At 37.7% G+C, this 24,202-nt stretch overlaps 1 protein-coding gene across 1 annotated transcript; it reads right to left on the reverse strand.

The window, feature by feature from the left end:
• Nucleotides 1-274: 274 nt before the first annotated feature.
• Nucleotides 275-15,415, reverse strand: LOC150085805 (uncharacterized). Its single transcript, XM_090373493.1, has 2 exons — nt 14,693-15,415; nt 275-1,333 (listed from the first exon to the last, which is right to left on the reverse strand). Exons 1-2 carry the CDS (start codon nt 15,332-15,334, stop codon nt 887-889), a joined length of 1,089 nt encoding a protein of 362 aa, XP_090229619.1. The 5' UTR covers nt 15,335-15,415; the 3' UTR covers nt 275-886.
• Between the last annotated feature and the right edge of the window lie 8,787 nt (nt 15,416-24,202).

The following is a 24,202-nucleotide window of genomic DNA, read 5'->3' on the forward strand; positions in this document are numbered from 1 at the left end:
CCTAATAATTAAGCATTCTTTTATAATGAAAAACCACTGCAATTCATGTAAAGTGCAGCAGGCTTACAAAATTCTCACAGCAAGACATGTGTACATAAAAAGCAGGAGGAATGATAATATTAGATCTCAGTTCTGCAGACAGAGAACAACGTTTTACTTACATAATTACAGAAACTTTTTACTTAAATAATTACAGAAACTTTTTACTTAAATAATTACAGAAACTTTGCAATGGAATATCATTAAATAGGTTGCTAATGTTTACAATGGAAAAACTACTCGCCAAAGGAGTATCAGAACTTCCGGGAGTAAAATCTGAGACTCGGTAGCCCTTGAAAATTCGTCTCGGCTCCTGTCATGCAGGTATTGCTCAACTTCTGCCATCAACGGAATCTAATCGAGCCATTTTCCACGTGATGAAAGAGAATACAGTAATGCATTTTTCTCAACGTTTGAAAACGTATAAAGACAGGAGAAACTAAGGCTCTGAGGCGTTACTATATTGTATCTATAATCGCCTGCAATTTTCAGTCGGTCTTGTAGTTTGTTGGACAAAAAACCAGAGTTTCCGGAAAGAAATATCATGAAACCTTCGCCTGAGACCGAATAATTCAGCCACGTTGTGAAAAAGCTGATAATAATTCTACATCACATGTTGTTGTACACTTATTTTTGTCCTTTATTTTACATAACATGTAACATGAATGGTATGACAAACAATGAGAATGGTAGATTCATTTCTAACTTCTACAGGGGATTGCTCATAAATATATCAGAAGTTTTTGACTGATTAACGTATAGTGTTTCCTTAGTGCATTTTGAGAGATAAAATTTCTCTTAAGAGTGAAATTAAAATTACATTAAAATTTAAAGAGAAGCAACAGTTTTATGACATATCTTCGGACGATTGCAAATGTCGCTTTTCTTTTACAAATTCAGAAAACTCAGAAGAATGCATTATTCTTTCCAGAATTGTTCTGTTGTCGGGTTTCTTCTCGCTGTTAATAGTGATGGGCATTGAAGTGGGGACTGTGACTGTAGTTGGCAGGATTTCTTTTTTTTGTTGACAATTCATGTTCACCTTTGACCACACTCCCATGGAAACGGTTAGCTTTTTTATGGGAGAAGCACCATATTCTCTTTGACAGTTTTCAGAAAGCATTGCAAACTGGTAGTTGCTTGAATCAAATGCATTATAACGGTAATAACTGTGAGGTCCATAGACAGGTTTCAATCCGAAGTCTTCTGCAAGCGAAGAGAAAAGTTCAATGCAGTTGCCAATGTTATCCACGAAAATAATGATAGCATCCTTCTTCATGTTGCGAAACACCTCCTGTTGTGGAAAAACAAACTGTTTAGAAATTGCGCAAAAACACAAAGAAAACAAACATAATTTAAATAAACGTAAACTTTCAAATTTAATCAGCAGAAGTTTTCTACAGTTAAAAATTACACTCAGTAGCTGCTGAAACATTACTATTCACTTGTGATCGGATGTACATAACAGATTTAACACGATTTGTGTTTCTTACCATGTCAGCATAGCATCACGCAATGGCTTTGTCATACAGTTATTTTCGGATCACGGTTCTTTTTGCTCGAGTGACGTTTTTTGGTTTTTAAGATCCTGAACTGTTTCTTCTTCAAAAACCTTTAATAAATCCCATTCAGTGGTCACTCCCTTGAAAGAACTGAGTGTGGTACGTGGGATGACTTGAATTAGAATTTCACTGAAATATGAGAGCCGTAATAAATCAGAATTTCTCACATATCCAATCCAGTTAGTCCCTATTAGTAAATCTCCTGATTGGAGACGTTTCACCATCTTTCGTGAACCCGAGGAATTTAAGACCGAATGATGAAAGGAGAGAGCTTAGCTGTGTTCAGAGAGAAGGTATTAGCAGGAATGCTGGTGATTCATGTGTTTGTTTGTTTGTAGTTTAGTGACGCAAAAGCTGCTTCGGCTATATTGCGCCTGTTCAAGTTTTGTTATTTTCAGCTATGTTAATACTGACATTGGAATATTAGATGCGATTGGTAAGTTTAATTAGACTGAAGTATGTAAAGAGTTCCTTTACGTCTGAGTTTTCTCCCATAATGAGTTTAAGGCTTAATGGTTCTTAATGCGATTTGAATGCTGATTGGTGGGCAATTTGGTAACGTGGACATTCTATGATGAGTTGCTTCACTGTTAGTATGGTTAGACACTGAGGGCATTGTGGAGGATCATCTTTCACCAGGAGATAAGAGTGTGCTAAATGTGTACGTGCAATGCGAAGCCGGGCGAGGACAAGCTCTTCGTGTCTGTTTGCCAGAAAAAGTGATTTCCACGATTTCGGCTGCTGTTTGCTGATTCCTGCTGCCAGTGTCCTTTTCATTCTATTGATCAATTTCATGATTGTCATTTTGTTGAGAGCTCTTGGGCTCTAAACGTGGATAATACTAAATACTACATCTGTCTCCACGTGGCCCCACCACCTGGAGACAGATGTAGTATTTAGTATTAGTATTAGCAATGGCCACATGGTGCAAGAAAGCCTATGGCTTATGCTGCACCAGTCAAAAAAATAAATAAATAAAATAAAAAATAAGAAAATAAAATAAACAATAATAATAAAATAATAAAAAAATAAAATAAAATAATAAATAAAATAATAATAAAATAAATAAAATAATAAATAAATATAATAAAATAATAAAAAATAAATATAATAAAATAATAAGAAAAAAATTAATAAATATGAGAAAAGGAAATGGACAACCTAAGTGTTTCCCTCCACCCTTAGGTAATTATCCAGCTGACCTTTGAATTTCCCAAAACTATCAGCCTCTACCACCCATGTAGGTAACTTATTCCAGTAATTTATAACTCGCTGGCTAAAATAAAACTTCCTGCAATCCAGTCTAAACATCTCCCCCTGTAACTTGAAATTATGGCCCCTTGAAAGTATGGCCCCTTGTTCTTTGTGAAAATTTTGTCCTCATTCATTTTGCTTATGCCTCTCAGATCCTTAAACACCTCAATCAAGTCTCCTCTAAGGGGCCTAGTTTCCAAGCCTGCAACTCACATATTTGAAGTCTTTCCTCATGTGGACGCCCTTTTTGCCGATCTCACCAGGCGATTTACCCATCTCTGGACCCTTTCAAGAAGAACAATGTGGTTCTTTAAGTGCGGTCTCCACATCTGAACACAGTATTCCAAGTGTGGTCTAACAAAAGCCTTATATAATGGGATTATGACGTCCTTATCTCTACTAGCAATTGTTCGATACATCATCGATAGGACACCATGGGCCTTCCTTGCAACCTGTTTACAATGCTCAGAGAATTTAAAGTCCGACCGTATCGTAAAACCCAAGTCTTTTTCCTCCACTACCGGCTGAAGTTATCCAAGTGTATAAGTTATTTTGCGGTTATTGTTTCCCAGGTGCAATACCTTTTATTTTGCTGGATTAAAGCATAGATGCCATTTTTCTGACCATCCCTGAAGTCTATCTAGGTCATTCTGGCCGACCGAGTTAGCTGGGTGGGTAAAGTGCCTTCCTGGCAACCCAGAGGTCGTGGGTTGGAATCCCGCCTCAGGCTTGGATCAGAGTAGAAAATGCAAAACCTTGGGAGGTGCAATACGGCCACAGAAGCCGATGCGTCAACAACTAACAAAAAAAAAAAAAAAAAAGTCATTCTGAAGAATCTCTGCTTGGCGGCGATAATTAACTACTCTACCAACCAATCTTTATATCATCTGCAAATTTACACATCACGCTCTCTTTCCCTTCAACAACAGTGGTCCTGATACTGATCCTTTGTCTGCGCGGGTAGCACAGTGGTATCGTTACCGTCCTCCCCACACCGGGTGGAAAAGGCCTGGGTTCGAATCCCGTCGATGACGCGAGAAACTTTAATGGACTTTTTTCACTCCGTGGCTGAGTTAGTCGGTCTCAGGCGTAGATAGCAAAGTTTTTCTCCCCAGTAACTGGGGTTTTTTCGTCCAGAACAGGCAAATCGACCATAGAACATACGCAATTTACAGATACAAAATACGGGTTAATGTATTTAATTACGGGCAACCCTATAATAATAATAATTTGATACTGATCCTTTTGGGGAACCCCACTTCTTACATCAACCCGATCTGAGGAATATCCATTTATCCAAACCGTCTGCCTCCTGCCCATCTAGCTATCCATCTATTTTACCTGTGATTCTAACTGTGGGAGGTGGGGGTCTTATTATTTTGTTTTCGCTTTCTCTATCAATATGCTTACTCAATTAAGGAGCTAAACAGTAATAAAGAGAAGTGCCCTCAAACCTCGGATACCCACGTGACTCCTGACTGCTGTAACTAAATCAGAAAATTCCCAGTCCAGAGGGCGTTGTGATTTCCCTCGGTCCTGTTAAAACCTAATAATGTCGACTAGCCAGTGTCTGAGTCTATGAATAACTACCAACAAATATTATACACTTCATAAGTACAATATCTACAAATACTTCTCAAAATGAAGACAGCTCAAACATATAACTAGCCGATTCTAATCTGGTTACCTCATTATGTTTACTTACTCTTGGTGAGCAATATAGGCATAATTAACAATTTTACTTTTTGTTCTTGCTCTCTAACAGGTTAGACTTCCTTACTTAATATATATATGTATAATTTTTTTCTGACATTAAGGGAATCGTCTACTCTTGAAGCCCTTCCAATTCAGTTTTATTACAAAATTTCATTTATCTTATTTCTCAACACCTTTAAGAAGTTGGCTATAGGTGTATAGCAAGCTGCGATCTATTTTAATATCTACCCTCGGTACGAGAAACATCCTCTACGTGTCAGCTTTCTTAATTAATGAAACTTTTCCCTTCTATGGAGCATTAACTATCTCTGCTCTCCCTAACGTTATCACAATTTTAACGTATCCTATTAATTAACACAATTCATTACCTAAAGCACTCGATCTATTACTTAGTGCTACCAGAGCCTTAGTGTATGTGTATATATATATAAACATACAAGTACTTAGTTCTTATACATTCATTTATGTTGACTTACATATTCCATTTTCACCGCTACACTCCTTTTTTCTATACTGCCCAAACTTTAGGCCTACACCCATATATATATAGATGTCCTGGAATTTTCTTTGTGTCTTATATAGCGTGAAAGTAACAGTCCACTTACTTTATTCCATCCGGCTCTTGCCTTGTATTAAGTTGGTGTTCCCTTGGGTAATTATTGCTGCTGCTTCCATCTTTCTGAAGGATCTCTGGTGCTTGTCGATTAATACATCTAAGGGATGGCCTTCACTCTAGCTTAGTAGGCTGTACTGCTGGCGGATTGTGGTGGACAGTTAAGGACTAGCTTCTCACTTCTCGTATGGATTCCATTTCTCCATAGGGGCATCGCTTTACTTGGAAATTCTCTCCTCCTGTTAGGCACATAATTATCTTAACTTTATACGTACTATCATTATTTTCTCTTACTTCGCCCACAACACCGTTCTTGTTCCGCCTTACGTTCCGACCTCTACTTCGACTCTCTATCTCATCCCCTATCCTTTTCCCCAACATCACATGATATATTTCTCTCTCATCTATTTGTTCGTTCTTCATCGCCTGATCTCTTCCACCAATCGCGTCAAATTCCTTTCTCTTAACTTTTATTTCCCGCCAATATTCTTACTAAGGATAGCGTATTCTTTGTTGCTATTTCTTATTGTTTTCTAAAATTCTTTCCCTACAGCCTTCCCAGAGAATCGCTTACAGCAGCCCTCTTCTACAATTAGTCATGGGCATTCACTGATTCGGCGTGACCACTAAGCCTTTCCTGTTGCTTGGTTTATGCTAGGCTCCTTACTTGCCCTTATTGCAGGTGTGGTGTGCATTTGTCAATTTTAAGTGAACCTTTTAATCATCATTATCTAGGCCTGAGCTCTTAATCGCCCCTTTTGTTAAACTTCGAGTTGTTCTAAGTGGCATTATCCCTTAGAACACTTAAATTTATACTGATATTTTAGTTGATCCTAAATTGAACTTTCTTTAATTACTCTTTCCCTCGCAGAGGCCCAAATACGCCAGATCATGTAAGATCTACTCTTATATAACCTGTTCCAGCTTATAAAAAAGTAACCTATCATGTGGGACTGAGTCAAATGCTTTGCTGAAATCCAAATAAACAATGTCGAAATTACGGTATTCCCAAAGTCCAGCTCTTGAGTAACCCTGTCAAAATAGCTGATCAGATTAATTAAACATGATTTTCCCTTTACAAAACCATGCTGAGTATCCTTCATAATTCCATTTCTATCTATATGATCCTGAATTCCAACTTTGATCATTATCTCCATGATTTTTCTTACTACTGAAGTTAGACTAACAGGCCAGTAATTTCCCACTGCACTCTTAGAACAACCTTTATGTATTGGAGATACATTGGCACTTTTCCAGTCATACGGAATCACTCCCGAGTCCCGTGATGCTCGCATAATTAGCCTCAATGGTTCAATGCACTCACTTGCCGCCTCCCTTAAGATTATAGGGTAAATGCCATCAACCCCAGGAGCCTTACTGGCCTGTAGGATTGAAAGTTTTTTTATTAAATAAACATGTGATCAAGTGGGTTGTTGACGTTAGTGCAGTTAGTTAGTAATAAATACAGGGTGTCTCAAAAATATTGGTACAAACGTTTAGGGAAGATAGGTAACATCTAAAGGAATGTGAATCGCATAGGAACCCATAACCAGAATCACTTTAAGTCGGTGCAGGCGCTGTTCATCAGTTCGCGAGAGGGAAAATTTCTGGTTTACTCATTCAAGCAGTAGTCGCCGCAAAAAAGAGCATGCATCGATATACTAACTGTGAGCTGGCAGACATGCACCTAGTGTATGGATTAGCAGAGGGCAATGGACGAGCCGCTCAACGAATTATGGAGAAAGCTTCCCAGACAGACATGTACCGGACCACCGTTTGTTTGCGCGTGTGCATCAAAATTTGCGCGATTGTGGGTCATTTAGAGGTAACAGGAGTAGTGCGGGCAGACCACGTTCGACGCGAACTCCCGCCATGGAAGAAAGTGTGTTGAATGCCGTCCACAATAATCCTACTACCGGCACACGTGCCGTTGCCTCTGCCTTAGAAGTATCTCTTTTTTTTTTTTTTTTTTTTGATTTGGTAGTTGTTGGCGCATCGGCTTCTGTGGCCATATTGCACCTCCCAAGGTTTTTGCAGTACTTTGATCCAAGCCCGAGGCGAGAATCGAACCCGCGACCTTTGGATTGCCGCGCAGGTACTTTACCCACTCGGCTAGCCCGGTCGGCCTAGAAGTATCTCGTTGCAGTGCACAGCGTGTCTGGCACGACGATTCCTTAAACCCCTTTCATCTCCAAATGGTTCAGTTACTGCTCCCCCAAGACCATCCTGCATGTGTGGCTTTTGCGCAGTGGTTTCTCCAAGAAAGTGTTCAAGACTTGAATTTTCCAGCCTATGTTTTGTTCACGGATGAGGCTTATTTCATTCGGGAAGGATTATTCAATCAGCACAATGCTCAGGTGTGGGCTCACGACAACCCACAACATCGCTTCGCAATAAATGTGTGGGCAGGTATGGTTGGTGACTGCTTAGTCGGCCCATACCTGTTACCATCCCGCATGAACTCAGCTAAATATGGATCTTTCTTGAACAAGTTCTACCAGAGTTACTTGACGATGTTCCAGCAAATGTGAGATGCAACATTTGGTTTCAACATGACGGAGCGGGTGCCCATTATGGAAGGTGTGTTCGTGACCATTTGAACAGGTGTTTTGGGCGTCGATGGATTGACCGTGGTGAAACCGTTGCCTGGCCCCCCACGCTCCCCTGATTTATTGAGCCTTGATTTCTTTCTGTGGGGGACCTCAAATCTATCGTGTATGAATCGCCTGTGGAGACGGAAATGGATCTCTTGGCGAGACTCGTCTGCGCTGTTGCTACTGCCAAAGAAACTCCAGGTGTGTTCGACCGTGTCCGCCAATCCATGCTGCGTCGGTGTTACGCATGCATCGCGTCTCATGGTGGAACCTTGGAGCATCTGTTGTAACATCATAAAATGAATCCATCTCGTACTCCATTGTTAATATTATGTCAAATAAATTTTTGCCACTAATTACTGTCTTGTGTTATTTCTGCTTCTTGTGCCTCTGCTACTACTTTCCCGTGACGTTCCCGGTTATGGGTTCCTATGCGATTCACATTCCTTTAGATGTTACCTACCTCCCCTAAACGTTTGTACCAATATTTTTGAGAAATCCTGTATACAGACTAAGAAAAGAAAGGTGGATTTCTTTTATGGGTGCTTACTTTGAACCTTGCAGAACTACTTGATGTAAAAAAAAAATAAAAATAAAAATAAATAAAATTATATCATTTTGGAGGGGCACTATGTTTGCAGAGACATAATCGCTTGTCATTCGGGGCCATGCCGTTCGGCTGATGTTTTGATATTGTGGGAAGATCATAAGCTGCTATTGCTGATACAATACAAAAGGTTTCTTCAAGGACATTTCCATTTCTTTTAGAGATGGAGGATAGTGGTCGTGGGTATTTGCCATTCATTTGTTTTAGTTTTTTTTTTTTTTCAAATTAATCTGGTATCTATGTGTTTATTAATTGTAGAGGCAAGATTCGTCTTATTTGTCTTGCTTTGGTCTTTAGTAAGTGAATAATAAGATTGACTGTGATGTGGTGCTTGTGAAATAAGTTCCACACTTTCTTGGTCAGCTCTACTGCATGCATCGTTCCACCAATGATTAATGCTTTAGCGAGGTATTGACTTGGTTGCCGCTAGTATTTGCTTTGTTACGTGTTCAGTAACAGTACTGTATTATGGATTGAGAACGCTTAATGTGATTGTCAAGAGAGATCTTTGCAGAGACAATTTTCCAGTCTGCTTTGGAGAATATCCATGCTATTTGGTTCTTTCATTGTGTAATGATTATGTTTATAATTTACAGGACAAAAATGAGGAATCAGTCACAGCCGCATTTCACGCCTGATCGTGAAATTTTCTGGCTTGTGTTATAGCTAAAGAATTTCCCCTTGAAATTTTTGTTGTTGATAGTTTTTAGGTGCATCAGTGACTAAGGCCATGTTGCTTCGTGTATGCTCTCTGTAAATTGAGTGTTCTGAGGTCGATTTTCTGTTTTGCTGGACGAAAAACCAGAGTTTACGGGATAAAATAAATCATGGTACCCTCGCACGAGACCGACTAACTCAGCCATGTTGTTAAAAAGTCCAATAAAAATTCCTCACATCATATATATATATATATATAATTTTGATCATAAGGAGGCTATAGCCCTTACCTGGGACCGCCCTACTAGCATGTGATTCCTATTAAAAAAATATATATATCTCTGTCTGCTTTTATTGAACTGCCAGTAGGCAAACGCATGTAATCGTTATGCTGACGTAGCAACACCGGAAATTCCCCTCTTGTTTCTGCGTCAATACAGGAAGTCAGGAGCCGTTATAGTTTTGGTTTCGAATTGGTTTTGTCTGTCTCTATGCGGGAATGTGAACATTTTTTAACATTCACTCAGTGGCCTACAAAAAAAAGGTACTTTGTAACTCCAACGTGCTAATTAGCAATACACGCGGTGTTACGAAAATTACTCTACCACTCTTTGAAACTAAATCTAACTTAGTTTCCTTTATGGTAGAGGTCAAGGTTCTAGCGCCACGTGCAAAGTTTGTTTTTACGTAACGCTACATCCTTTTTAACCTGCTATCAGAAACATGATATTTAATCTGACTGTTTCCACTAAGAGAAAGACGAAAAGCTACGTGGCAACAGATAAAAAAAAAAGAAAAACAATGATTAATTATCGGAAGTGGGAGGATGTGTTTCTTTCTTGTCTGCAAAAATGTCCATTCGTGTGGAGAAAATAATTTAGCGAACAAAAACAGTTTAAAATTCATTCCATCAATACACGTTTACATTTGGTGGAGGTACCTGGGTTTTCTGAAAGGGAATCGATGAACTTTAATCATCGTGTAGCAGTTAAAACAAAAGAAAAAAAAAACAACGTTATTTGTATGGGGCTATTGCCCCTTATCTCGGACTATCACAGCACGTTTACATATTACGTACCTATAAATGAATTCTGTAGGTCATAAAAATATACTGCGTACAATGTTTTATATGGCTAGAATGCAGGTCAAACCACTATTTTATGTGAACCACAAACATTTAATTATATTCATGCTTAATCACAGTATAAAGTTTTGGTTTTGGTTTGGCGCAAAAACGACTAGGGTTAGTAGTGCGCAGGTTAAATCATCGAAAGGTTAAATATATATACATAAATAAATAAATTTTCTATTCCATTCGATATTATGTTATGATCTACTATTTTTAGTTATCTATCTGTCTGTATTGTTGGTAAAATACATTTACATATATTTCACATAATTCGGAAAGACGTGCTTAGCACAGGGAGCGCCATTAAATTTCTTTTCTGGACTCTAAAATATATTTTCTAAATTGTTTAGGAATGTTTCTCCAACAGTAGCCTATTCTTCATTTTATATGTTAAATTCATCTTCACTCTACTGGCATACATAAATATATATAACACAAATAAATAAATTTCTATATTTATTTATTCGATAATTCCTATATTCTATTATATTATGAAATCAACAGGGATTACCTTTATTTTTGATACAGGATGCTTCTTTTCCAACCAACTATCTTAGTTCAACGTGCTAACACTTCTTTGTGAAGGCGATGTAAATTTTATAGATAATGTGAAACATTTTCCCCACTGTCAGAACAGTAGGTTCCAGACCCCTCGGTCTCAATCTTGAGCGTTCACAACCCAACTTCTGTCTACAAACACCATACTTCTGCCAGCAAGGAAAACATTACGTAGATTGACATTAAAATTAAAAAGGGTCTAAAAAAAAAAGCTTAAAGCTTAATCGCTCCATATTCATTAAGCTCTTTAGACCTTCTAAATTTTAATGACAATCAACGTAGTGTTTTCCTTGCTGGCAGAGATATGGTGTTTGTAGACAGAAGTTGGGTTGAGCGACAAGATTGAGACTTCTGACAGTGGCGAAAATGTTTCACATTTTCTATAAAATTTATATTGCCTTCACAGAGAAGTGTTAGCACGTTGAACTAGGAGATTTAGTTGGAAAAGAAGCATCCTATATCAAAAATAAAGGTAATCCCTGTTGATTTCATAAAATAAATAAATAAAATTCGGTACACGAGTAAATACAAATTGTGTTTTATTATACGTGTATACATATTAATAGTTCGTAAAAAATTAAAATCTACTGAATCATGGTCATTGTCCGATAAAATCGGACTGAGTGAATTTGGCTCAGTCAGATGTTAAAAAGCGGTAAAAAGTGCGTTTCTACAAGAGTGTCATCAGCCCCTCAGCTAAAAGGAATGTGTCAAATGACACGATGTCGTATACGGAGACGAGACAATACAAAGACCATGGGTGTGCAGCACAACTGTGTGTTCTCCAGGAATGTTATCTTCCCACCTGAGATCAGCTAACTACAGCCTCGACTAAAGGGCACTTGAAATCCCTTTAGTCAGTCGTATCGAATCGAACCCAGACCCCTGCAAACGAGTAACGTGGCGAAACACTCTTTTACTGATAAAAATTTAGAATGTAACATCTGTTTCAAGGTCACTATTAGTTATTTTTATTACTTCTGGCTGAATGTGACTTTCACCTTTGAGCCAAGAATTAAATCTCATTGAATTTAAACGGTATACGTAAAGCAGCGAATGTCAAAAGAAGTCGCCAAGTTAAAATGATTGTTTGTTTGTTTGTATCGGGATTTATTGGGCGCATCGGCAACTATGGCCGTAGTGCGCCAAGTTAAAATGATCTCCAAAAGTTTTAATTAGCTCATGAACGAATGGATTACTTATGAAATTAAAAGACAAGTAATTTTGAACAGCGCTAGTTGTTTATAATATCGACTAAAACATTTTAAAGTATCAGGACAGCTTTATGGTAAGCTCACTTATGACCATAGTAATGACATGCAACACTGGAAATATTGCTTCTTTCATTTCGTGAAATATTCTAACAGCTTTTTCAACAGATTTCCATTGAAACAGTTTCATCTTTATTAGATACAATGGCTCCATTTCTCAATATGGACAAGCTTCAGAAAACCCTTCAGCAAATACACTTGTCAGGCTACGTTTGTCATTATACTGAGTTACTGAATGACCTTTCAATTGTAATAAGGCTTTGAGGTAGGCTTGTCGTACATTAGTTTTGTTTCATGTGAAGTGACTGGCAGTGTTTCGTGAAAGTCACCGCCCACCACCAGATACTCCTCCAGTTTTTTTATTATGTTGAAGGTGATGCGATGAAGAGCATCAAAGGCAGTTTTATGACACATTGTGCCTTCGCCACACACACTGAGCTGGAGCTTCTGAAGGATCCTTTCTTTGTCAGTGCTCTTTGAAAATGTTGCAGGATCTTCTTCTCGTTAGTTTTCATTGTAGCAGCATTGTTGATGATCCCACTGCAAGACAACTGTATTACGATAAACCTTTTCCAAGCGTACTGATTTAAAGCTTTTTATTTTTTTACATACTTCAGAAAAGTTTCAGTATTAGTCAGAAAAATTTCCATGGTCGACTGTTATTCGAACATCTAAGTAATCGATCTAATTAAAGCTATACAATTTATGAAGCGTCTAACATTGATAATAATATTATTTTCCGAGAAAATTGATTTAATTAATGGCCTGGCTTGTGTTTATAACATAGATAACATTAAAACAGCAAAACTTTCCAAGTAAATCGATTCACAGCTTTATTCAACATCCAAAGTTTATCATATTATCTCTTAAGATAAAGTAATTATTCACATTAAGGAGGCCTTTTACAGACTGTCTTTTTAAAAGGCACAACTGGCAGGACCATTGATTATCCATGGATTAACATTTGAAATAAGCGGTTATCCTTTATAAAGCTATTGTTCTGCCAATCCTTGAATTCAGTTCACCCATCTGGAATCCTCACGCAAAGACTTTATCTACCAAAATTGAAGCAGTCCAAAAAAATTTTGTCCGTTATCTTACGAACCGCAATCCTCTACTCTATCACTCAGTGTATTATGAATCGCTGTGTGATTACTTTCATCTGAGGTCTTTGTGCACCAGAAGAGTTACTGCTGACATTACCCTTCTAGCCAAAGTAATCACTGTAACTTATGAAGCATCTGATATCCTCACTAAAATCAACTTCAATACTCCTTGCAGACAAGTCAGAAACCTTACACCGTTTCGCCTTGACTCTGCCACCACGGACTTTATGAAGTTCAGTCCACTGAACAGAATCAGCAAATGACTCTCTCATTGACTTTTTTGACAACTCCCAGTCACTGATGAACTCCATCCACAAGTTTGCCTCTTCTCTTAAACTGCAAAGTGACTAGCTCACATCTAATTATTGTAGTTTATTATTTGTTTTATTATTTTTCTATTCTCTAACTGATTAATTATTACTTGTTTTACCGGTAACTTAACTTAATACAATCCTCTTTTGTACACATGATTTTAATGTTTGAATCTATATCAAAATTTATCGTCCTGTTGGATTTCATATTATTGTTATTATGTTTATTGATCTGATCTCAGATACACTGTTAATGCTTACCTGTTGTGTATCTTGTTATTCATAAAAATAAAAAATAAAATAAACCACTCTTTTACTGGGTATTGACATTTGAATATGGCAGTTCGCCATATTCAAATGTCAATGGATATTTGAATATGGCGAACTGGGTTCGCATTTGAATATGGCAGTCTTACTCGGACAATCATGGGCAAGCTGTTGTTTTATTTATATTTAATGCATAAAATTGTAATTTCAATTTTTATGCATAATTAGTTTATAAAACGTTGTCATTCGTTTTCTGAACTAATATTGCAATACTGTAAAACTGTTAGAATGTTAATTTAAATTTTCCTTTTTTTTTCCATTTTAGTCCTGTATGTTCTAATGAAGAGATCCAGCAAGGTTCCTGAAACGTAACCTTTGTAATACATCTAAGAATTAGGTTAAAGCACTTAATTAATAAACTAATAGTGCAATTCTGTAAAGAGCAGTTCATTTCAGATATTAATCCATAATATTTAAAAATTTCTAGTTGAAATAAACATTTAAAGTTTTTTATTTCTAAGTTTAAAAAGAGACTGGTAAGATACCCATTGTCCTCTATAAGAAGACAATTAATTAACATTACAATCGAAAATGGGGCTAATTAAAATGAGAAATGTTAATAATTCACAGAATTAATGCATTCAGGAGGTGCAAATCCCCTGGGCCTTCTGAGTAATTCTGTAAAGTGTTAGATTCCTAAGATCTAGCTGTGGGTTACTTGCACATTATTTTATTGTCATACTTGAAGTGTTACCATCCATCACTTAAGAATTTGTTTAAGGAAAATTGTAATAATTGAAATTATCTGAAATACGTACCAGGCCTAGGTAATTCGATTTTTCCAGGGGATTGTTAAGACACGTATAAATTAAGTGAAAATAAAATAGCAGACCGTGGAGTATCAACAAAAGCGATAGTAGACCTGGCCAATAATGATCTAGACAGCTAACATTAGACAAAAAGGAATTTACGTTTTGCAATAGTCAATATCACTTTTGAAGTACTTACCTTTAGTAACTGAGTACTGTTATGGCGGTCCCAAATTACTGCCGATACAAATTTTATTACAGTTATGACGTCAGCTTCATTCACTCGCAATAACAAATTTTGATCTAATGGTCGAAGCAGGTCAGCATGCTGGAAACTGTTTTGTAAACATCGCGGATTGTTAGCAAAGATGGAAGCCAAAATACCATCATTCGTATTCTTCCATCCCATGTCAGCATCCATTGTCATGACATCGAGTGAAATTCCGTTGAATAAATTAGGAAGGGACTTCAAGAAGTGTATCACTCCTACAACATCTGTGCCTGGACCTCCACCTATCGAGCATATTTTCAGCTTGCGTTTTAATATTACCGATCTGAAAAATCGATTGAATTCTTGAGATCTGTTGACGTAAACGTGTCCCATGCATCGAGCAACCAGCGTGGCATGAGCTGTAGCATACACCAAAAGATAAGCACACCTGAAGAAGGCACCTTTGTAATCGTTGTAAGACGATCCGTCGTCTAATGATGATTGCGAATAAGTTGCTTTCACACAGTCGTACCCTAGAGAGATCATAGAACGCGCCACTTGTCTGCTTCCTATTTGAGAGCTCTCCCGATCAACTCGGTCTCGAAATATTTTTAAGATGATCTCAGCCATTGCTAAAACACTTGAATGGAAGCTACAACCCACCTCAAGCAGAATGCATTCTTTTCAGTTCGCGTCTGTCTGACAAAAGGAAATACACCGTGCGAGCATTTAAACGACTGGCACTTCTCCCGGACGTCAATTCATGATAAAAGCTTAGTAGATGTAAGCGCTGTGACGTCAATGATAATGAACCTGTTTGTTGCTACACGCAACCGTTCCCATAGAAAGATAAATACTCGGACACGTGTACCTTTACATTAGGAAAGCGGTTTCTGCTGAGCATCCGAAATACTGTATGCTAACTAATATAAAGTTTTTTTCGCTTACTTTCAGATACTGAAGAAAAGACCACAGATCTTGAGAATGCGCTTCGGAGCCCTGAGAATCCTTCTACATGATGTTCTCTCCTCTGGTCTATCCATCTCCCCGACTGAGATGTGCGCGATAAATTAGTCAAGAATAAAAATCACATTGAGTGGAACTTTTAAGTTTCAGTTGGATATTTTACGGTTTCGTTGTTCGTAGTTTACGCTGGTCAACAAATTTTCAATATATTTTGTTATCCCTTTGATGAAAATATTTTTTCTGTTATTGTTTTGCATGCGCGGAGTTGATAAATCAGCACTAAAATAATTTTTCTCTAGTTTTCAGATTTCCTGATATGTTTTACGTTATAAAACAATAAAATAGGCTATGTAAGCCTAAAACGGATGAATAAAGAATATCTACCATACTGTTTTAATATATATTATATTGAAAAACATGTTATATTATATATATAAAGGAAAAAAATTGTACCAGGTACATAATGTGTTCTGCTACTAGCATATTTAACGTGTTTTACATTTAAAAGACAAAAGCAGGCAGGCGTTAAAAACGTTTTAATTTTCAGATATTAATAAAATTCGTGGATGATAATATAACGATGTTTATGTTTTATTAATAATAATTACCTATGTAATATTGGCGTAAATACACCATGGAAAACTCTTAAACGAAAAAACTATGTTGTAGTGTGAAGGGGCATAATTTTATCTGTATCTAATATTGTGCTCATCCTTCACAACGAGTTGCCATGTATTGCACTAACTCGAATAAGAAACTCTTCCTTAAAAGAGAAGGCTATTGTTACTTATTCTCAGTGGACACCACCACCATCCAGACGGCACCGTTTCAAGGCTTGTTGGCCCTTCATCGGATTGTCATGTCTGCATTATAACAATGACAATACCTGGTATTGTCATATTGCAGACATGAAAACGAAATGACTATCTTCACAGTTGGGTGAAGATTGCCATGTCTTCACAACAATCCAGTTGTGAAGATAATCCCACAATATGAGAGATGCCAAAAGGTGTACATAATAATGTCAAAGTCAATGCAACAAGGCATCATATGTTTAAGAGTATAAATAATCTATATAATATTGGTGTAAATACACCATAGAAAACTCTTAAACGAAAAAAAACTACCTTTGTAGTGTGAAAGGTAGTGCAATACATGGCAACTCATTGTGAAGGATGAGCACAATATGAGATACAGATAAAATGATGCCCTTTCACGCTACAAACTTGGTTTTTTCGTTTAAGAGTTTCCTATGGTGTAAATACACCATAGGAAACGTGAGAAAATTTCCTTGATCACGTGTTCATTCACGTGATCAAGTGCTCGGTTCAAAATTTCAATAAATTTGCTCCAGTAGAAGATACATTATTGTTGCCATCATACAAGTATAATTGCAACAAGTTACAATAATTTGCTTCTGGCCGAAGCTGACACGAAGTGAACTGTAAGATCCAAATCTTACAAGTATAAATAAATGGGATAATTTTTAATTAATTAATTAGAAAATGTTTTTATAATAAAATTTTCTAATTCTTCTTTGTGGTTAACTACAAAGAATCTAAGATAGGACAAGTTAAGTGCTCGTGCATCTAAATCCACACATATTCATTTGAAGCAGATTGCTAATTAGTTATGCCAATGTGAGCAAGCACAGAACAATAATGGTTCTGAATGCAGGTGATGGCAGGAAGATATTTTCGGATAGGAACAAAGTTACCGTCCCAAATTAGCCATTAACCCCTATGCAGGTGTAGAGCAATGGAAAATAACTTAACTCGAGTACATATAATTAAACTGACTACGAGCGGAACAAACCGGATTATGGGAAGATACAGTTAGAAGAAAGTTCCAGATGGAAGTGGGTCCACAACCCTTGTACTTAAGTGTGTGTGTGGGGGGGGGGAAAGATGCCCAACCATACAGCACCCGGAGAAAACAGATTTCCGATGAAGGGCGAATTATAGTAGAGATGCTGGAAGAGAAGATGATTGTGATTGGTTAATAAGAAGGCGGGAGAATGGAAACAAAAAGCAAGAGCACGAAGAGAAAGTGCCGTCGTCATTTGAAAAAATTTTGGTGTCTGGAAAATAGTAGTTGTAACGTCGGGTCCTTAAGATTGGTAAAGTGGAAATACCCGTGTTTGATGTAAAGGAGGGAAGAGTGAAGATAGTCGATAAAGGTGAGGAGTGCATCTGATGAATGCTTAAGGAGTCCTATCCTCTCTATACTAAGCAAATAAATGGAAGCAGACCATAGCCCATCGATTTCTCGGAAGCAGATGCCAGGAAAGATATGCCTGAAGGATCTGCGAGCCAGGCAAAAGGAAGAGAGCCGCGGAAAAAAAGATCAGAAGTGGAAGATAAACCTACAGATGGATGAGGAATAAAGACAAGGCAAGGAAAGCAAGTCCCCAACAATTATATAGGTTGATTGTTAAAATCCGCTCAGGACTGATGATTGTTACTTGGTCGACACATAGCTTGAGATAGACCTAGAACTCTAATAGCGAGCAAGCAACTGGGTTAGGTGGAGCGAGAGAGAGAGAGAAAGAAAGAATGCCACCTATCTCTCATATAAGGGCATTGTGAAAAAAGTATGTTTTATGCTCAGGATTATGTTGTGTAAGTGCTCTAGGGAAAATATAGGTATCCCAAGGTTGTATATGGTTGTGGTTATTGATAATGGTATCTGATTGATAATTGACTAGAGGAGAAGTATTCTGTAAGGGTGAAAGGATGGTTTCAGAGAGTGTATAGTCTGAGATTGTTAGAGGGAGGGTGTTGTGTGAGTACAAAAAAAAAAATAAATAAATAAATAGATCTGAAGAAAATTTTAGATTAGATGAGAAATGTATGATAAAAATGTAAAAAGGAGAAGGAACTTGTATTGATTCTGTAGTTAATTTTAATTAAAAGTAGAGTTGTACAGATTTAAAAAGGAAGGTGGAGATATTTTTTTTTTACTTTAAATGAGGTAATATCGTGTAAGCTTTGATGTGGAAATAAACCTTTGTTATGTTTAGAAATTTAGATAAATGCTTCATTATTCTAAGAGAAATATACACTGCCCTCAAAGAAAAAACTAGCACTAAGTCCAAACCTGTACAAGGAGAATAAATATATCCTCAGTGCCCAGAATCTTCTGCGACAGAAAGTATAAATAAAACAGTCATGTAGCTTGTGAACTTTGGAAGAGTCAGGAACCAGTTGCTCTTGTATAAAAAAAAATAAAATAATAATACACAACTACCTAAATTGGTTTTCAAAGTACGAGGTATAGCAGTACGTAAGTATATAGCTGAATAAATAAATAGTAAAGAAACCCCCGGTTCAGGAGTAGAAAAAAGTCAACAAATTATAAAGAATAAAGCAAGAATAAAAACTATATGCAATGAAAAGAGTATATTTTAAATAGTATTAAGCAAATTTATTAATCATAAATAGTTAAAAACAGCTGACACGTGGTCATTATCAGAGCGTATAAAGCTCGGGTTAAAAGCGATAAACGATATAAGCGTTCATGTCTAAAACTTGGAGGTCCAAATGGTGTCGCAGTCCTCACACATAGGAGGACATTCGCCCTCAGCAGAAAAGAATGCGTACGACGACTATGTCCTATGCGGAGGCGAGCTAGAACAACTTCCCCCTCTACTGCTCTTGCACAGACTAGACTGCCATGTTTGGATTACAGTCAATCTGATACAGCTTGTTTTTTCTGACCTGACCGTACCTTGATTTCTGACTTTGGGATTGTAATATAATTTTTACTACTTGCTTGCAGCCTGTTTAGGAGACTAGCACGCTGTAATTGCTGTGGGATTGTATTGATTTGGCTTATCAGCGCAATAAATGAGCATCTGTCAGATCATTGGCCCTGTTCCCAATATGACTTGGGATCCAGTTTAAATGGATGTCAGATGTAGATTCCCAAAGAGAATATAACTTCAGCTGAACCCTGAACACAACGAGATGAAGATTGTATTTAGATAAAGCCAATAATGCGCTTAAAGAATCCATGAAAGCCATGCACCTTTGATAACTATCGGTTTTTATGTGATCGAAAGCTAGCGTTATAGCTTACAACTCTGCGGTGTTCATATTGTCCTCCTGTAGAATCTTCTCGGATATCGTTCCATCTGGGAAGACTGCATCTGACCAATCAGTGAAGACAGGAAAGAAATCAAAGTAGATCGATGACCGCCACACAGTTGTAAGAAGAGAGTTAGTGAAGTCGTTAAGGGAGGAGTTGCATGGAGAAGCCTGCCAGGTTGGCAGGTGTAGCCCTGGTGACTGAGCAACATTATCTACCGTGATATCAAACCGAGTAGCTCTTGGAAACGAATACCAAGGGATGATTTGTCAAATTGGCAGTGTAACGGGGGTTACAGAGATTTTTTCATTAGTGTAGAAAACGAATATCCAAGTAGGGTGGTCTGGTAGAGATTTCAGACTGTCTTCTGAGGAGAGAAGCTGGAACCATTAACTACACAGGAGTTGACATGGTCAATGGCGTGAGGCAGTTGTCTTTCAATAACACTCATGTTGCACAAGTGTGAAAAGATGCTAAATTGTTGATGTAGTAGGATTTTTAGAGGCATCAGCGACTAAGGCCATAATTGCTCCGTGTATATTGCCTGTAAATTGCGTGTATTCTGCAGTCGATTTTCTCTTTACTGGACGAAAAACCCGGGCTTCCGGGAGAAAAAACCGTGCTACACTTTCCCAGGGCCGCCGCAAGTGGGTAGGCGAGGTAAGCGTCGTTTACGGGCGACAGTTCAAGAGGGCGCTGAAATTTTTTCAATTGTTTTCTGATTGGTTAACGCTTATCAGTATTCAAAATTTAGGGCGGCAAATTTTATTTTGCTTAATAGCGACACATAGGAATGCAGCGCTACTGCACTTGCCTAAGATCGACTAACTGAGCCAAGTTGTTAAAAAGGTCCATAAAAATTCGTCACATCATCGACGGGAAGACGTCATCATCACGTCATGTTTTCCACCCGGTGTGGGGAGAACGGCAATTCTACCAACTGTACTACCCAGGAGGGCGATGATGCTAAAGTCATCAATTATGAGGGCTGTTCATGAGAGGAGGAAGTTATTAAGTAATAGAATTAATTTTGATAGCAGAAAGTGTAACAGTTAGGGATAACCCTTGGGAGACTTGCTCCTCCTGGGGAAAAGAGTCAAGAGAGAACGGATTCCACACGAACTTGGAATGAGTGGTTCAGTAAAAAAATTGTAATAAAAAGGGAAAGATGACTCCCTAATATCAAGAACATAGATATATTTTAAAATTCCAAATCTCCAAGCAGTTTCACATGCTTTTTCCATATCAAAGAAAATCGACACCAGATGCTCGCGTTTCAGGAAAGCATTTCAAACAGATGGTTCCAGTCATATTAAATGGTCGAGTGTGGACCTGTTCCTTTGGAAGACACAAAGTAAGGAGGTGGGTGGGTGCGGTATCACAATGGTGCCGTCCTCCCTGCATCGCGTGTAAAAAGCCCGGGTTCGAATCCCTTCGATGACGCGAGAACTTTAATAGGCTTTTTTTCACTCCGTGGATAACAGTTAGTCGGTCTCAGGCATAGATAGCAAGGTTTCGTCCCCCGTAAAAAAGGATTTTTCGTCCAGCAAAGCAAGAAAATCGACCAGATGGAACAGCTGATCCATAGATTCAGATGGAAGATGTTAAATTATGTCATAATGAATGTCATCTGGGCCGGATGGACATTCATCTTGGACAGAAATAGTGCCACTTCATTTCCCGTTTTGTGAAAAGTTGTCTCAGTTATTTGAAGACAAGTTCAAATACTCTCTTTTAGCTTTTTGTTTGATTTTTTTTTTTTGTTAGTTTTTGGCGCATTGGCTTCTGTGGCCGTATTGCATCTCCCAAGGTTTTTTGCATTTTCTACTCTGATTCAAGCCCGAGGCGGGATTCGAACCTGCGACCTTTAGATTGCCAGGCAGGCACTTTACCCACCCGGATAGCCCGTTCGGCTTGTTTGTTTGATTTCCAGAAAATTAGGGGTGAAGCATTTTCGGCAGACACTTTAGTAAATATCTTCCATGTAGTTTAGCGATTTCTGTTGTCTCTGCAATTGCACTTCCATTATATTCTAGGATCGATGTAGTGTGCAATACTGCCATTCATTTTCCGAAAGTTGTCTCAGACAAGCTTTGATGAGGCAACCTGGGTGATGCAATATTGTTGATTTGATTTGGGGTTTACTGGTGCAACAGTACGAGGATATAAAGAGTATAACTTTTACAAAGTCAGTCATCCAAAGTAGGGACAATTTTACTATAAAAATTAAATAATATATCTAATTATTTTCCACCTAATCTCCATTATTTACCACAAGAGTTATAACGTTTTACAAATATTTTACTACCTGCAAAGAGAACTCGTCACTATTCACGGGTAATCAGATTAGATATGCGAAATGATGAGTCATTAATAAAGGTGCTAACTCCAAATTATAACCGAGTGATGGAATCGACAACTCTTTCAGTGGTTTAGGTATTCAGAAATTCGAACTGATCACATGAGACTATAAGAAGGATGTTCCAAGATTTGAAATTCAATTTTATCAATGGTTTTATCAATTTTTTAAAACATGCAACAATCATAGTCCAAAACTATGTCATAATGCACTAGAACCCATTTAATCAGCATATTACGGCATCTTTTTGTTCTGATGCTTGTTTTAAGTAAGTTTTTTTGACATAACGAAGACTATTTCTTCATATTTTGTTTCTATAAATCCGACCTTAACTTTTCTTTCTTCTGAATATTCTTAAAACAAAGTACTTGTAAGACCAGAACAGTCCCTAAAAATTAAAACAAAACCTGACTTGTTGAACGATGATTTCGAACTTCCATGCCCAGAGATGCCTTTCAAATTCCTTATTATTTCTGGGGCATAGGTCCTCCGCGTGAGAGTATAGTGGTTCGCCACCGTTCACTCGTTTGGAGAGGTCTGGGTTAGATTCCTGTCTATGAACTGCAGGAATTTCTAAATTCCTTCACAATTGAGATTACGTCGATTTTTCAGGCGGAAGTAGTAAGTTTTTATCCCAGTGAGTTATTCCGGATTTTTCAGCCAGCACAGCAATCGGCCAGAAAAAAAACACACACAACAGAGCAATATAATCTACGTCCTAATGCACTAAAACACAATAACGATGATGTCATAAAGATCAATCCAACTTTCATCCAAAATAAGAATATGCATTATAATTCATTAATCTATATTTTTACTATCATGCATTCGTAAGCATTTTTCTCTGTGGGTTAGATAAAAGCTTGGGCATCCATTAAGACAACTTCGTTGGTATGTTTATCACGATGAAGAATGTGCATCTTCGAAAGGTGTATTCATTGTATAAATAATATATATATATATATATATATATATATATTAGAAGTTAAACATAAGAAATGCACCTTGGGAAGATGGGATCTATTCAGTTATATTAAAGGTGGCAGCAAAGGAATAAGCAAACCCTTAGCCATAATAATGAAAGCAAACTTGGATTCAGGAGAGTTCACCACGGACTGGAAGTGTGTAAATGTATACCCAATTCACAAAGTGCATAAAAGACTGACACGAGTAATTACAGACCTGTTAGTTTAACTTCTGTTCCAGAAAAAATATGGAGGTCACTGGTAAAAGAAGTAATGCGGGATCATGTAGACAAGGCCACAGTATCGGTTTGTTAAGGGGAAATCGAAATCTTGTCTGACCAATTTGATTGAATAGTACGATGTGATCACAAAGGAACTAAATGCAAAAAAATAATTTTAATATCATACACTTCGATTTCAGGAAGCTTTTGACACTGTTGCGCATGGAAGACTATTGTACAAATTGGAGCAGTATGGCATTAAGGGCGAGTGGCTGCTATGGATAATGGGATGGCTGGGGGAAGAACACAGAGTGGTAATCAATGGACGCTGCTCTTTGTGGACTAATGTTATTAGTGGAGGCTTCCAGGGTTCGGGGATGCGCTCATTGTTGTTTTCTAAATTTATCAATGATATTGATGAAAGTATATCAGGCTTAATGTCCAAGTTTGCAGATAACACAATGGTTGGCAGGATTGTTAATGACAGCATTGACAGTAAACTAGTGAAACAGGATCTAGAAGAGTTGGGCAGATGCAAAATACTGCTTATGGGTTTCAGTAACCCCAGAGCAACGTACCAATTGTGCAGTATTACAGTCAGGGAAGTGGAGATCGAAAAAAGACCTGGGGATAATCGTGCAGTCAGATATGAAGTTTTCTGGGCAGCGCAGAGAGTCTTCCAGAGCAGGTCACGGGGCATTGTCAATGATATACAGGAATTTTACTAGCAGGGATAAGGACGTGATTATCCCTTTATACAAAGCAATGGTCAGGCCACACCTTGTGTACTGCATACCTTTCTGGAGGCCTTATTTTAGAAAGGATGTAGAGCTGCCGGAATGAGTACACAGAAGGGCAACGAGATTGGTGAAGGGAACAGAGAGGTACAAAAGTACTC

The sequence above is a fragment of the Mastigoproctus giganteus genome, chromosome 5, assembly GCF_048544385.1.
Source record: "Mastigoproctus giganteus isolate SK-2022 chromosome 5, ASM4854438v1, whole genome shotgun sequence".
In the NCBI taxonomy this organism is placed as follows: domain Eukaryota; kingdom Metazoa; phylum Arthropoda; class Arachnida; order Uropygi; family Thelyphonidae; genus Mastigoproctus; species Mastigoproctus giganteus.

Excerpts from the sequence above, each read along its gene's own strand:
- LOC150085805 (XM_090373493.1), bottom strand. The coding sequence starts at position 15,334 with ATGGCTGAGATCATCTTAAAAATATTTCGAGACCGAGTTGATCGGGAG. Across the intron at positions 1,334-14,692 it reads ACAGTACTCAGTTACTAAAG|GAGGTGTTTCGCAACATGAA; the intron begins GTAAGTACTTCA and ends TTTCCACAACAG.